The following is a 16,190-nucleotide window of genomic DNA, read 5'->3' on the forward strand; positions in this document are numbered from 1 at the left end:
TTAGGTCTCATGGAGGGACGGGTTCTTGAATGTGGGAGTATAGTCTTTCCAGGCTCCTTGAGGAAATGGATAGACATCTTGTGGAAAAAATGGACCAGTTATCCATCCAAGGGTGGAATATCGAAATCACTGCCAGGTGAACCTTAATTGAGGAGATTACTAACCTTGGCTGTTTCAGGCATAACAAATACTCATGAATGTCCTGCAGAGATGACTGCGTGGGCGAGACTTAGGGTTGCCAAGTTTGGTTGGACGAATTCCTGGAGATTTCATCACATGACAGTCTTTAACTAAACTATTAATCTTTAATTCCTGGACACTCCAGGACGGTTGGCAACCTAGCAAGCCTCCATGGTGGGAAGCCCATATGGAGAACCATTTCCATGATAGAAGGCTTCCTGCTACCTAATAGGACGTGTCCAAACAAGCCAGCTCTCTGGAATTTACCCATGGAGCTTCCAGACTGTCAGGTGGAAGGAGCTGAGGTTTGGGTGAAGCAGTCAACTGTGATCCTCAGAGATCAGGTCTAGATGTAGAGGGAGCTGAAATGTAGCCACCACTGTAAGGCCTAGCACAGTGACAAGCCAAGCAGGGGCTATTAGAATTACTCAGGCCTGGTCCTGCTTGATTTTCAGCAGAACCTTCTGCGCCAGAAGGATAAGAGAGAAAGTGTAGTACAGGTGACCTGTCCACGAGAGTAAGAAGGTGTCCATGAGCACACTGTGGCTGCGGCCTTGCAAGGAGCAAAACTACTGACACCACCTGTTGTGCCAGGTTGCAAACAGGCCTATCTAGGGAGTCCCCAACTGCTGGAGAACATCTCTCATTATGTCCGAGCGAAGGGACCACTCATGACTGGGGAAAGACAGGCTGAGGTGATTGGCCAGCTCATTCTGCACTCCCGGAAGGTGAGAAGCCTCGAGGTGGATTGAGTGGGCAATGAAGAAGCTGAATTGCTTCCTCACACAAAGGGAAAGAGTGAGTCCCTCACTGCCTGTGCAGGTAAAACATGGCTACCATGTTGTCCATGAGAACCAACATGCTCTTGCCCGTAACGTGAAGTAGGAATGCCTGACAAGCCAGATGAACTGCCCTGAGCTCTCCGATTTTGATGTGTAGTCATAGGCGCTTTTATTTTTCCTGGTGGGTGTTCCGCCCCTACTCCACCCCCTCCCTCGAGGCACCACCCTCACTCCACCTCTTCCTGCCCCACCTCTCCCCCAACGCCCCATGCCAGCTGCTGAATAGCAGCCCCGCTGAACAGCTGTGGCTGGTGGGTGTGACTACCCCCACTATTTTTTCCCATGGGTGCTTGAGCCCTGGAGGACCCATTGAGTTGGTGCCTATGCCTGATTCTCTCCTCACTTGTAGCAGTGTAAATCAGGAGCAACCCCAATGAAATCAGTAGCTCCAAACTCCTCCCTGGACTCAGCTGATACCAGTTCCTTGAACTTGAGCATCGAGTTCCAGGAGTTGAAGCTATACCTGCTCAAAATTGCCTGCTGATTGGCAGTGCTGAGTTGCAGCCCTCCATCAAGTACACTTTACACCCAAACAAGTCCATGTGCTTGGCATCCTTGGACTTAGGCGCTGGGGTTTGTTGCCCCTGCCTCTCCTTCTCATTCACTGCTGCGGGTGTGTGAAGAAATGTTCATACCCCTTCCACGGATGAAGTATTTCCTTTCAATGCCTTTGGCGGTGGGAGGGATGGAGGCCGGGGTCTGCCAGAAGGTCTTGGCATTGGCCTGTATGGCCTTGATGAGGGGCAGAGCCACCCTCGAAGGACCTTCCAGGGCCAAGATGTCAACCATCAGGTCCTCCAACTCCTCCACCACCTCAGCCTGCAGACCCATGTTGTGCACCACCCTCTGGAGGTCCTAGTGGGCACGGTTGTCTTTGTGGGGTGGTCCAGAAACAGAGGTTCCTGCAAATGTCCTCGTCCAGGGAGGAGGACGAGGAGGCTAATGGGAGAACAGGGTCCTCTTGCCCCTCTTGCTCTCCAGGGACCTCCCATCCTGTCTCGCTGTCTGGACCATGTAGATGCGGATCAGGTTCAGAAACTGGAGTTGGTTCCATGGTGGGGGAAGGGGGCGAGGGCACAGCACCTCGTCAGTACACCAAGGGGTAGGGTAACTGGTGGAAGCCTCAGGCACTCGTGGTTCTGAGGTGGCCCATCGGGAACCTTTAGATTGGGTGCTATGCTTGGTGGTATGCCCATGGGGTACAAGATGGACACTGCACAGGTCCCTGCCACTGTGCAAGCCATGACCCTGCCCACACCTCAGACTGTCTGCGGCCTGACTGGTGCCATCCCCGCTCGGAGTATCTAGAGCTTGTCTCCAAGTCCGGAGATTGGGATTGGGACCGTGATGGCCAGGGAGGTGCTGAGTGGAGCTGAACCGACGCCGAGCTGGGGAGTGGTGCTGCAATACCGGAGAGCAGTGCCATGATCTGGACCTTCATGGGGTCGCTGAATGGTACCGGCGCCTGGAGTGGGACCTCCTATGCGATGGGGATTGACACACGGATTGGCGTCGGGAGCACTGCCACAAGTCTGAGCGGTGCCAGGACTCCGAGCAGTGCTGAAGGACAGAGCATCGCTCGTTTCCCTCGACATGGTGCCACTCAATGTGGTACTGGAGGTTTGGCTCAAAGGGTGGGTGACCTCGGCGCTGTCATGGCAAGGTATCCCTTGTGGCCTCAATGGTAATTCCATCTCCTTGATTACCTGGGCTGGGGGGTCCAATGGTATTGGACTCGACAGTCCCCCTTGTGGGGCCGAAGTCAACGGTGCCATCTCGGCACTGGGTGCTCCTCTCAAGGACGCTCCCCCTTGGCCAGCTCCCCCTTGCCAGCTTGGCAAGCTGCTCCTCCCTTGCTTCCACTGCTGCTTATGCACCAGGGAGTGGGAGCGGTGCCGGGTCGATCCTGCTGGTTTCGGTGCCAGGGAGTGGCGGTGTCGTGGGTCTCTGCCAGACTCCTTTCACAGTGCCGCTTCCACCACTGTCGCCAGAGTGCTGCACACCGATGAACTCTGCACCGGGTCTTGCCATACCACTGGAAGCTGTGGTCTAAGTGCCACCTCCATAAGGAGCTGCTTGAGGTAAAAGTCTTGCTCCTTTTTAGTTCTGGTGTGAAACCCTTTACAAATCCTGCACTTGTCTGCTTGGTGAGCCTCCTCCAGACACTTTAAACAAGCATTGTGGGGGTTACCCGTTGGCATGGGCTTGCTGCAGGACTTGCAGGGCTTGAACCCTTGGGACTTGGGCATGTAAGCCTTCCCAAGGAAACCGGTCGGGATAGAGGGTAAACCTCCCAGCCCAACAGCTAACTAAGAACTAACAAATATGTACAGAGAACAAACAAAGAAACAAAGCTAGGGAAACACGGTAGAACTTGCAAAGCAAGACACCACAATTCCAATGACCGTCACTGGCAGTGAGAAGGAACTGAGGAGGCACCAGGTCAGCAGGGTCATATATTGACCTCCATGAAGGCACCACTCCAGGGGGCTCCACAGCCGACCTGACAGGTGCTGCTCGGGGAAAAACTTTCCAATGACTGTGCATGTGGTGCGCACACACCTAATTGGAATCTAAATGAGCAATCACTCGAAGAAGAACTTTAATTGCTTAAGGTAGCCCGTTCAACTGATGTAGGTCTAAAATAGGTCAGACACCACCCTTCGCTTTCGGGGTTAGGAAATAACTGAGTAAAACCCCTTCCCAGTTAAATCCTGTGGAACCTCTTCCATGGCTCCCATGCGGAGGGGAAAAAATGCATCTCTTGGACCAGAAGTTGCTGCTATGGGGTCCCTGAGGAGGGATGGAGAGCTGTGGGGGGTAGGAATAAATATAAAGGAATATCTAATTTCCACTGTGCTCTGCACCCAACGGTCCATGGTGATATGGGACCATGCACTGGTGAACTGGGACATGCAATCCACAGATAAAGGGGAAACAGGATCTGGCATCACAGCAGCTGGTACAACGTCCTCTAACATCCCATTAAAATTTCTGCTTAGAGCTCCTTGTGTGTCTGGGCAGGGCAGACATTATCAACGAGGTAGAAGGCGGTGGGGAGTTGTGTCTAAAACCCCTGCGGGTCTTGATGGGATGGGGGGGCGGAGTATCAGGAGGACTGTAGTGCTTCCATGAAGTCACTGGGGTATGCAATCCCAGGACTTAAGTTTCGCCCTGGAGTCCTTCAGACCATGGAGCATCGTTGGTCTACTCTGAAAAGAGCAAAGCTCCCTCGAAGGGGAGGTCCTGAAGGGTCTGCTGGACCTCATGTAGGAGACCGAACTGGAGCCATGAACTCCTACACTTGGCCACTGCGGAAGTCATGGACCTGGCCACCAAATCAGCCATATCCAGGGCAGTTTGCAAGGAAGGCCTGGCTATGGGCTTCCCCTCATCACCAATGAGAACTCTTGCCTGACCTCTTGGGAAAACATGTCCTTGAACTTCAACATGCGACCTGGAATCAAACACCAACTGGGAGCTACATGCTCCCTCCCATCCACTGGCACTGATGCCAAGAGCAGGTCCCTGATGACAGCAAACACCTCCAGCATGGACAACATCGCAATGGCACTCGTGCCTCGCTGTCCTTTCACCGCCGATGGTTTGTCTCATACCAGATTCAACATTGCCTGTGTCAAGGCCACAGTCAATGGTGCCGACTGTGATGCCAAGGCAGGAGTGACCTGACCTAGGTCGCACTCCGCTTTGCTCACCATGCCTTGCCTTCTTCAGAGTCATGGAATGTCCCCTCTCAGCCAGCTGCTTCCTGTGCTTCCTCGGCACCAGAGAATGCGAACGGTGCTGGGACTTCCAGACGGTGGGAGGAGCGCTCCTCACCAACATCAGGATGCTTGGTGGTGAGTCCAACTGGCTCAGCTTGTTGGAAAGTGTCAGCGCCACCATTAGAAGGAACTTTACCTGGCCTCCAGGTCCTCCTTCGTACAGGGTTTAAATTCATGGCAGATCTGACGACAATCCCTGAGGTGAGCATCACCCAAGCACTTTAGGCAACTAGAATGCAGGTCACTCAGAGGCATAGCCTTGTTGCAGGAGGCACAGGGCTTGAAGCCTGGTGACAGAGGCATACCTTCGCACTGGAACGGATGAAGCTCCTCTAATGGAAAAACAACTATACTAACTAATTAAGACAAAAACTAAACTATATACAATAATGAAGAAAAAAAGAAAAAATATACAAAGTCCACTGAGAAAAGCTTGGCACAGCAAGGAGAGCAGTTCCAGTGACCGTCACGGGCAGTAAGGAGGAACTGAGGGACTGCAGGGTCAGCTGGGCATTTTATACTAGCGCTATGACCACAGGGCACCAGAGAGTGCCCAAGCCACCCCAAATGGTACCACTCAGGGAAAATTTTCCAGAGACTGTGCTCGGGGCGCGCACAAACCTACAGTGGAATGGACATGCACAAGCTCCCAAAAAGAAAGCAAAGCTTCTCTCTCTGGCTTCTGACTATGGAATCAAAAATGGTAAGATATATCTTATGTCCTCATACAAACAAACACACAAAAAATGACGACTAGCCACTGACTCTACATGAGTCTACCAAAAGGGCAATCACCTTCCAAAGTTAAAATAAGGACAATACCCCACAATTACAGGTCGGGGGCAGGAACACCTGATAGAAATTACAAATATATCAGAATACCAAGCCAATCCCTTATCAACCTTTTCCTGTAGGAAACGTTAACCATTCAATTGAAAGCAGCCTCCACCCATAGGTCCTGTACCAGAAAACCAATTTCCCTGTGATACATGTTACCTAGGGTATGTCTACATTGCAATTAGACACCCCCGGGCCCGAAAGTCTACACCACAATTAAACAGCTCTTTGCCTGAGCCCCACAAGCCCAGGTCAGCTGGCATGGGCCAACAACGTGTGTCTAATAGCAGTGTAAACACACCCCCAAGGGCTTGTCTAGATTAGGAAAATTTCACCAATGTAACTACATACCACTGCAATCCCCCAATATAAACAATCCACACTGGTGCAAAAGAGGGCTTGCAAGATGGTAGCTTTTTAGAGGAGGAGTTATACAGGTGGAGAGTATGTACATTAGGGGTTTTCATCAGCATAACTACATCAATGTAGTCAAATATCACTAGAGCCTGGGCTACTCCCAAACTTGCAGTGGTTTCTAACTAAAGGTGTGATGAAGTACCAAATTTACCTACGAGAACTGATGCAACTCTGCATTTGGACACTTGCATCAGTTGCCCCAAGGACAAGCTAAACTGATGCAAGACAGATTAAAATTAATGAATGAATGTTTACACACAGCTGCAACGGTTTATCTAAAACAATGCAATATCACATCTTCTGTTAAATTGGTGCGGCTTGTGTAGACAAGTCCTAAAATTCTCCATCTCATTAGACCAGCTGTAAGATTATTGAATTTTATAAAGTGAAATTTATCATCATGCCATTACTGAAAGAGCTGCAATGTTATCTGTTTAGATGAAGCTGCAGTTTAATATATTCAGACTTCTTGCATGAGAAAACATCTATAATCCTCTCAAAATTAAAAAATCCATTTTTAAATGTTCTGTTTAACATTACTTAAGACTGTTCACACCAGACCCAAAGATTTTCCCTAACAGGGGATCTAGAATATCTTCTTACTGACCACACAGATGTCATAACTGCATTACATTTCTCCTTCTTTATATCTATGTCACATAGTTTACAAGGTGTTCAATACCTTGCAGAACAACAGAAGTGAAGTTTCGGTACAGTAGGTATAAACAGTCAGCAGTGTTATAGAAAACAAAATGTACACATTAGATTCTGTTTAGAGAACGATTTAATGCACGCTTAAAGAAGGGCAGAAACCCAATCACATGATAGAACTACTATATATGCCCAGTGCAACTGCTAGCACTTCAAATTTTATGCAGTCTGAAGAACTAGGCTCGCAGACTTTCTGCTACATTTTAAGATGTCCCCAAGTACACACACACAAATTACAAAAATAATTTAATTTCTGTGATCTTTATTGACCCTTGCATTATACCTATGCATATGAACACTTCCTGATGATCTCCCACTTTATTGCCGTATCGGTAGCTGAAATACATTAGCTATGTTTCTTTAAGACAGGAAATATAAAACTGTTACAAACTGACATCAGTACTATGTGTACACACACACACACACACAGTGCTATATAAAAGATCAAGAACTGATCCAGACACTTCACAAGTGTAACTCAAGGACCATTTACAAACTGTTGGAGCTTTCAAGAGGCAATGGCACTTGATTACATTGTGAGAAACAGAAGAATTATTTCATTATTTTACCAGAGGCATGGTGCAATGAATTGTTAGTAATGCCACCAGGCTCTACTAAACAGTGTTTATCAACTATGGTAGTGCAACTGCAAGGGAAATTAAGGTTAACTAAAAAACCCACCTTTCCATTTTAAAAGAATTTTTCTGGTTAACTTTTTTTTTTAACGGTTTATTTAGTGCCAAAGTCTCGCAACCTCTTACAAGTGAAGAGCCCACTGAGTTCAACATCTGCATGACTAGCGTAATACTTGTTAGTAAGGTAAATTTGGACTGAGTCTTCACTGTACTCAAGAGAAATGTTGAAATAGCTGCATTACCGGCACCAGAAAAACTTAGGTTAAGTGCAATATTATAATGTCAAGTTCTTATCAAAAGACATTTTCTCAAAAGAATATTAAAATTTTCTTAAGTATCTTGCCTCAGACACTGCTTACCTCATACTTATGTCAGAGACATACTGGACTCAAATGAAAAAAAAGTTTTCTATTACTGGTACAGATTTATTTCTGAAACTAACATTTTTCTCTAGCAAATGATTGTCATTTTACATTCAAGACAAAATGTTGATCTTTGCAGTGAATCATGGTATCTGAAGATTCATCTGCATTTACATATATATTATATATAAAAATACTCACATCTAAACCATAAATTAACAATTTTTTTCTTTTAAATCTTATGCTTTTGGCCAATGGCCTTCTGTGTTTCTGTTTAGTTATTTAATCAAAGGTTGCCTTCACCAATCATCATCCGTTACAATTATCCTCAATAAGTCTCAAATTGGGTAGTTTTTCATAACAAAATAAAAGGACAGGAGAGTGATTACACCTTCCGAACACCAGACAATTTTCTGACTAACTTCTGCTTCAGAAATTTCCAAGTTAAACCCCATATTGTCTTGTAAATCTGACTTGCCTACTAAATTTTAAAAGTGTGTTCTTTCCCAACTAGCTCATTTCAATTTTAAGTCATTCTTATAGTAATAGATGACACTGGGAAGGTGTCAGTAGTTCCATTTAAACTTCAATTTATTTCAGATGATTTCTATATGCCACCCACAACACTACCACTACATAATCTCAAATGGTAGAACTGACTCTCTGTTGATTTCTGTGTTGAAAAGGGTAAATTCCTCATTTCACTGCATCAAGATTCAAATGCACATTTCCAGTGCATTAAACTATGTCTTCATAGCTTTAAGAGCACACAAAATAGTACATAATCATTAAAATGATAATTACGCTGAGAGGGTTGAAAAACTGCACTTTACTTCTTTAAATAGGAACCACATCATTTAACAATTTATCTTAGAGAGCATCAGACTTTCCCTGGCAAAATAATGCTATAGGCTGGCAGGTATAGCGTATCTAAGTTATTCATTTATTTCATTCACTGCCAAGAGTCATTTGTTTTCTAGTTCTAAAATAATGTGAGAACAGATAACTAGAGAACTGGCAATTACATCGCATCAAAAATACATACCTGATGTGTAATTATCAATTTGTGGACTGAAACAAGACAAAATCCTCCCTCTCCTGCCTTCCAAGGAAACAAATTACTTATTTCTGCCCTTGGTAAAGCAAACTATACTAAACTGTATAGTAAATACGATGAAGAGCTGTCACTTCACAAAATACGTACAACTACCATTTCCAAGGAGACTGATTTCAGAATAGCAGCCGTGTTAGTCTGTATTCACAAAAAGAAAAGGAGGACTTGTGGCACCTTAGAGACTAACATTTATTTGAGCATAAGCTTTTGTGAGCTACAGCTCACTTCATCGGATGCAACACTGAAAATAAATAACTTTAAAAAGTTATTCAGAAGTGACCACAGCAGTGCTGGAGATTTTCATTTCAGCTGATCAAAATTCATGTACTTTTTTGTTATAGAAAGTATGGGATACTGACATCAGTATTACAGGATTGGGCCCAAAATACTGCATGCAGTAACTCCCATCAGTTTCAATAGGAGATGCATAGACTTAAGGACTGCAGGATTGGGCCTTTCTATATATTGATAAATTCAATTTTTTTCTTTTACTCCCCAAGACAATTTCATTTTATAATTAAAAACAGCAGCCATCTCTGACACATTTTCCACTCTCTGAAAGCCAAGGTTGTAAGATATTTCAATATTTCAAAATATATGTAGGTTATAAAATTTATTTATGTAAGCATTCAGATATGTTTAGATGTAAAAGATATTTAGATTTCACTATAAGCTTCAACAAATATATATTACTAAACCTGGACAATACATATGATTCAGAATCTGCATGGGCACAATTTAAAACTGAAATGTAAACATGAAAAAATTCTGTAAGGAAAAAATAAAAAATGTAAAGCTTTATAGGAGACAAGCTGTGTTAAATTTAAATAAACCAAAAGTAGTACCATAATCAGAAAGCCAGCTTCAGAGTGTAAAAAAAGAGAGGGATGTAGGACAAATGAGGAAATTTGGATACGCTGAGGTACAAATAGGAGGTTTCCATAATAGGGCATTTACTATCTTTCCATGGTGAACCCTTCAAATACAAAATCAAACCAAAATCACTTGTCACATAATTGAAATTTTACATGTAATAAAGGCAACGCAATACTCAGTTATGGCCTGTCAAATATTTACCTCACTAACATTATCTACAGAAGATTTGGCTGTTTTGTACACCTTATACAGGTTTAAAGGGTTTCAGTACAAAAATGACACAATATACAAATCTGTATACCAATCAAACAGAACATTTTTCTATTTCCCAAAGGAGTTATCTTAAAGCAAAATACCTGAGATTTCACAATATCTTCAGTGTCCTTATCACACACGTAAATATACATTGCAGATTTCATAAAAAGACACTTCTCCCTTAAATATGTGCATTATGGTTAAAAAAAACTATAGCTTTAAGGAGCTGAAAAACAACACCCCATCTGAGAGACTTCATTTTTGCTGTTGCACATTCAGGAATGTCCTTTCACTGAAGAGCACTCCATTTATTGAGCGGTAGATCAACATTAGAGAGCACTTTCCTCAGTGCAGACACAACAGGGTGGCCTGTTGATTTTGAAAAACTCAAAATCAATAGTTCAGTGAGATGAAGTACTTCCTCCAGTTAGTGAATATCTGGAGAAGAAAAGAAATGGTTATTTTTGGTCACTTTCAAACTCTTGTTACAGAACAAATAATGATTAAAAAGTCATTAAATTGTGCTGTAAGTAGGAACTTGAAGCTTTGTTCCTTTCCGAATCATACTTAGCATAACTGAAACACTGACTAAAAAAATAACCAAGCTACAGACCTGAATATCATATAAATAAGACATTGCAAGTGCATAACTATGGTTTTGTTCACCAGAATGGCATGGCTCTGTTCAACAGAATGACAACAATCAATCCTCAAATGTCTTTTAGTGGGTACACATTCATTTAATAAATCCTGTGTGTTTTCATTCAAAACCCATACTTTGGGAAACTTGGTATCTCAGCCACCTCAAAGTGTTCTGGGGCAGGAAAACGTTTTTGAACTAAACCTGCTTCCCCCTCCCACCAAAAGAAAAAATAGCTTTCCCATTCCAAAGCTATTAATTTTGGGGGGTGGGGGCGGAAGAAGAAAAGTTAAATACATTAATGACAGGTTTCAGAGTAGCAGCTGTGTTAGTCTGTATCCATAAAGAGAAAAGGAGTACTTGTGGCACCTTAGAGACTAACAAATTTATTAGAGCATAAGCTTTCATGACCTACAGCTCACTTCATCGAATGCATACAGTGGAAAATACAGTGGGGAGATTTTATATACACAGAGAACATGAAACAATGGGTGTTACCATACACACTGAAATGAGAGTGATCAAGAAAGGTGAGCTACTACCAGCAGGAGAGAGGGTTAGGGGGGGAACCTTCTGTAGTGATAATCAAGGTGGGCCATTTCCAGCACTTTACAAGAACAGTAGGAGGGGAAATAAACAAGGGGAAATAGTTGTACTTTGTGTAATGACACATCCACTCCCAGTCTTTATTCAAGCCTAAGTTAATTATATCCAGTTTGCAAATTAATTCCAATTCAGCAGTCTCTCGCTGGAGTCTGTTTTTGAAGTTTTTTGTTGAAGAATTGCCACTTTTAGGTCTGTAATCGAGTGACCAAAGAGATTGACGTATTCTCCGACTGGTTTTTGAATGTTATAATTCTTGACGTCTGATTTGTGTCCATTGATTCTTTTACGTAGAGACTGTACAGCATGTACAGGGCAGAGGGGCATTGCTGGCACATAATGGCATATATCACATTGGTAGATGTGCAGGTGAACGAGCCTCTGATAGCGTGGCTGATGTGATTAGGCCCTATGATGATGTCATAAGTATTCCTTTTCTTAATACATTAAGTTTCACTAAATTTTAAAGAATATTAGAGACCAGAATATGCTCTTTCTAATCACTACACCAGAACCCATGTTTAAGAATTTCTACTGTTCCTCGGTGCTCACCACAACTCTCTAGGGCAAGGTATTGTACTTTATAAAATCTTGTTAATGGCAAGAATTATTGAGATCACCAGTGAAAAGATAATTTTAGACATTAAAATGTGTAAAGAAAAGAACTTGATACTATAAAAGATGTGATCAAATGGCAACAGTATTTAATATGGAAAGTATACTGAAGTGTGCACAAATAAATGATATTTCACCTTCATAGCTGTGTTCGAGAGGAATATCTGAAATTAGTAACTTGGATGTGAAAAGCACCTGTGGGTTATAGTGGATCACAAACTGAACATTAATCAACAAATACAATGCATTTGCAAAAAATGCTAGTATCGTTCTGGGGCGTATTAACTAACAGGAGTGCAATACATAAGACATGGAAGGTTATTGTCCCACTCTACTCAGAACTGGTGACACCTCAGCTGGAGTACCCTGTCCAGTTTTGAGCACCATACTTTGTCAATATCTTTCTTACACTGGAAAGCTCAGGGGAGAGCAACAAAAATTATCAAAGGTTTAGAAAACCTGGTTTCTAAGGACTATTATACAGTGACCAATTCTTCTCCATGTCCACTGAAGGTAGGACAAGAAGTAATTGTCTTAAACTGCAGCAGGGAACATTTAGATTAGATAACAGTAAAATCTTTCTAGCTATAAGGATAGTTAAGCACTAGAATACGCTTCCAAAGGGAGGTTGTGGGATCCCTGTCACAGGGAGGTTTTAAGAACAGATTAGACAAACACCTGTCAGAGATTGTCTAGGCATATTTGATCCTACCTCAGCATGGGGAGCTGGACTAAATGACCTCTCAAGGTCCTTTGCAGTCCTACATTTCTATGATTAGCTAAAACTGACAAAAAAGATGAATATGCCTGAAAAATCCTGTTATTCAAATGCAAAGATGTTTTTCTGATGGGAGTCTAGTTTTAAAGTCTTGAAATAATTTTTTGTAAAGACTTTTTGGTCAACCTCTCAGGCTCACTCAGCTTCAAACTGGTAAGAGAGCATGGATAGCAGATTATCCTACACAGAGGGGGCTAAAAATTATGCTAAGGTTCTGATAAAGCTTTTCAACTTCTCTTATGACAGCAGGGGCACACAAGTGGTCAACTTAATGAAAATTACTTTAAAATGTATGGCATTAAAAATTGAAAATGTATTTAAAAGAAAGAAGAACTGGTTTTATGTTTTATGAATATAAGTTATTTTAAACTACAAAATCATTGTGTTAATTACAATATCATTAAATGAGTAATAATACAATGAATTTCTTTGAAGTAATTTACACAGCACCATAAAATTAAATAGCAATGTACAAATGCAGGTAAAGACAGTCCCTAATCCAAAGAGTTTACAATCACAGTAAGATAAGAAAAAAGACAAGACCCTGAACAACAGATAAAGTATTATTAAGTAAAGTAAGATAAAGCAAGTATTATTGATGAGGAGAGAGATTGCCTGAGGGTGTGAGTTTAACTGAGGGATTCAGATGAGGAGTTAGAGGGTTGGTTAAGGGATATGTATTAAATAGGGCTGTCGATTAATCACTTACGAGATTAACTAAAAAATTTAATTGTAATTAATCGCTGTTTTAATCGGACTGTTAAACAATAGAATACCAATTGAAATTTATTGAATATTTTGGATGTTTTTCTACATTTTCAAATATTTTGATTTCTATTACAAGAATACAAAGTGTATAGTGCTCACTTTATATTTGATTACAAATATTTGCACTGTAAAAATGATAAACAAAAGAAACTATTTTTCAGTTCACCTCACACAAGTACTCTAGTGCAATCTCTTTATCGTGAAAGCGCAATTTACAACTGTAGAATTTTTTTTGTTATATAATTGTACTCCAAAACAAAACAAGCTAAAACTTTAGAGCCTACAAGTCCACTCAGTCCTACTTCTTGTTTAGCCAATCGCTAACACGAAAAAGTTTGTTTACATTTACAGGAGATAATGCTGCCCACTTCTTAATTACAATGTCACCTGAAAGTGAGAACAGGCGTTCGCATGACACTGTTGTAAGATATTTACATGCCAGATGAGCTAAAGATTCATATGCCTATTAATGCTTCGGCAACCATTCCAGAGGAAATGCTTCCATGCTGATGACGCTCATTTAAAAAATAATGCATTAATTAAATTTATGACTGAACTCCTTGGGGGAGAATTGTATGCCTCCTGCTCTGTTTTACCCGCATTCTGCCATATATTTCATATTATAGCAGTCTCGGATGATGACTCAGCACATGTTGTTCATTTTAAGAACACTTCCATTGCAAATCTGACAAAATGCGAAGAAGGTACCAGCGTGAAATTTCTAAAGATAGCTACAGCACTTGGTCCAAGATTTAAGAATTTGAAGTGCCTTCCAAAATCTGAGAAGGATGAGGTGTGGAGCATGCTTTCAGAAGTCTTAAAAGAGCAACACTCAGATGCGAAAACTACAGAACCCGTACAACCAAAAAAGAAAATCAACCTTCTGCTAGTGGCATCTGACTCAGATGATGAAAATGAACATGAGTCGGTACACACTGCTTTTGACAGTTAAAGAGCAGAACCCGTCATCAGCATGGACGCATGTCCTCTGGAATGATGGCTGAAGCATGAAGGGACATGAATCTTTACTGTATCTGGCATGCAGATATCTTGCAACGCCGGCTACAACAGTGCCATGCAAATGCCTGTTCTCTCTTTCAGGTGACATTGTAAACAAGAAGCGGGCAGCATTATCTTCTGCAAATGTAAACAAACTTGTCTGTCTGAGGGACTGGCTAAACAAGAAGTAGGACTGATTGGATTTGTAAGCTCTAAAGTTTTACATAGTATTATTTTTGAACGCAGGTTTTTTTGTACATAATTCTACATTTTGTAGTTCAACTTTCATGATAAAGAGATTGCACTACAGTACTTGTATTAGGTGAACTGAAAAATACTATTTTTTTTACAGTGCAAATATTTATAATCAAAAATAAATATTAACAGAGCACTGTACCACTTTGTATTCAGTATTGTAATTAAAATCAATATATTTGAAAATGTAGAAAACATCCAAAAATATTTAAATCAAAGGTATGCTATTATTGTTTAACAGTGCAATTAACTGCAATTATTTTTTTTATTCACGATTAATTTTTTTAATCGCTTGACAGCCCTAGTATTATATATTAATTCTTTATACTTGTTTCTTACAATTATAGACCAACCTATTAGAATTCAAATTCTTCCTGTACGGAAATTTGGCTTATGTCAATACAGCACAAAAACTGATTAACTGATATACATATTTAGCTGTGAAATATATATTTTTCCAGAGGTTTTTATAAACAGCATTTCCTACTGTTTGAAATATTCTGACAGAGGATTGGTTTCTGTATGGCTCATCTGCTGCTGCATTGCACAGGCATAAGAGATCATGCTCAGCAACATCATTTGTCCTTAACAGCCATTTAATATGGCTTTTTTTTTTAAGGTGTTTTTGTTCTCTCTCTAGACAAGTTTCCTACTAATAAACTTGAACTGCATGAAACAGATTTACACTGGACTTTATAAAGCAATTTCATATTTTACCTAATTTGTGGTTGTTTTTAATTTTACTAGTAAATATACAGTGGTTGGTCCTACAGAAACTCTCTGCAACAACATGTATAATTCATCCCGTTACAGCCATGGATGTTCAGTTACTATCAATATATTTGGGGATTTCTGTAAAATACTCAAAACTTAATTTTAGTTTAAGTGGCCTTTTTAAAATTATGTAGAACTTTATTTAGAAAGAAATAATCAATTTCAATATACAAATTTAAATTCAGCCATACTTCCTCAAACCATGCTTCACATCTAGAAATATTAACTATTTCTTCATTAAACTCCACTTAAGATGGAACCCAAGATACATTGCCAAAACAGATGTGTATTATAACTGTAGGTTACAGGCATTGGGATTATTTTTAAAAAAAGTATATTATTATACAAACACAGTAAGGGCTCAATTGCATACCCTTAATCACAAGTGGTCTTTAATGAGATTGCTTACACAAGTAAGGACTATTTACATGAGCACCCAGGTCCTAAATACAAGAGTATCTACATTAAGGCAGAAGAATTGAAAAAAAATGAGGCAAAAAATATGGAGATCCAAAAATCAAGAGAACCATAGTTATTCATATCCACAGCTTTCTTCTTTTATGTTAAGATGGAAGACTTTTTGAAAATTTGTTGATATGCTTATACAATCTCTGTAATGCAAGACTGTTCCAGCAACAGTTTGAGGACAATAAACCTTGACACACTGTCTTAACCTCAATGAGCATTTTCCATGTGATGAAAGGGGAAAAATTTTATTAGGGTAAACATATTGGAAAATGCTAA

General features: G+C 41.1%; 1 protein-coding gene across 6 annotated transcripts in view; it reads right to left on the reverse strand.

Annotated features, from left to right (window-relative positions):
- Positions 1-6,827: 6,827 nt before the first annotated feature.
- STK24 (serine/threonine kinase 24) overlaps positions 6,828-16,190 on the reverse strand; it is a 136,166-nt gene continuing 126,803 nt past the window's right edge. For all 6 annotated transcript variants that reach the window (XM_073348324.2, XM_073348314.2, XM_073348276.2 and 3 more), the window contains one exon: positions 6,828-10,452. In XM_073348324.2, coding sequence (XP_073204425.1) covers positions 10,416-10,452 — 37 coding nt within the window. In that variant the 3' untranslated portion in view covers positions 6,828-10,415. The remainder of the gene's footprint in view (positions 10,453-16,190) is intronic.

The sequence above is a fragment of the Lepidochelys kempii genome, chromosome 1, assembly GCF_965140285.1.
Source record: "Lepidochelys kempii isolate rLepKem1 chromosome 1, rLepKem1.hap1, whole genome shotgun sequence".
NCBI lineage: Eukaryota > Metazoa > Chordata > Testudines > Cheloniidae > Lepidochelys > Lepidochelys kempii.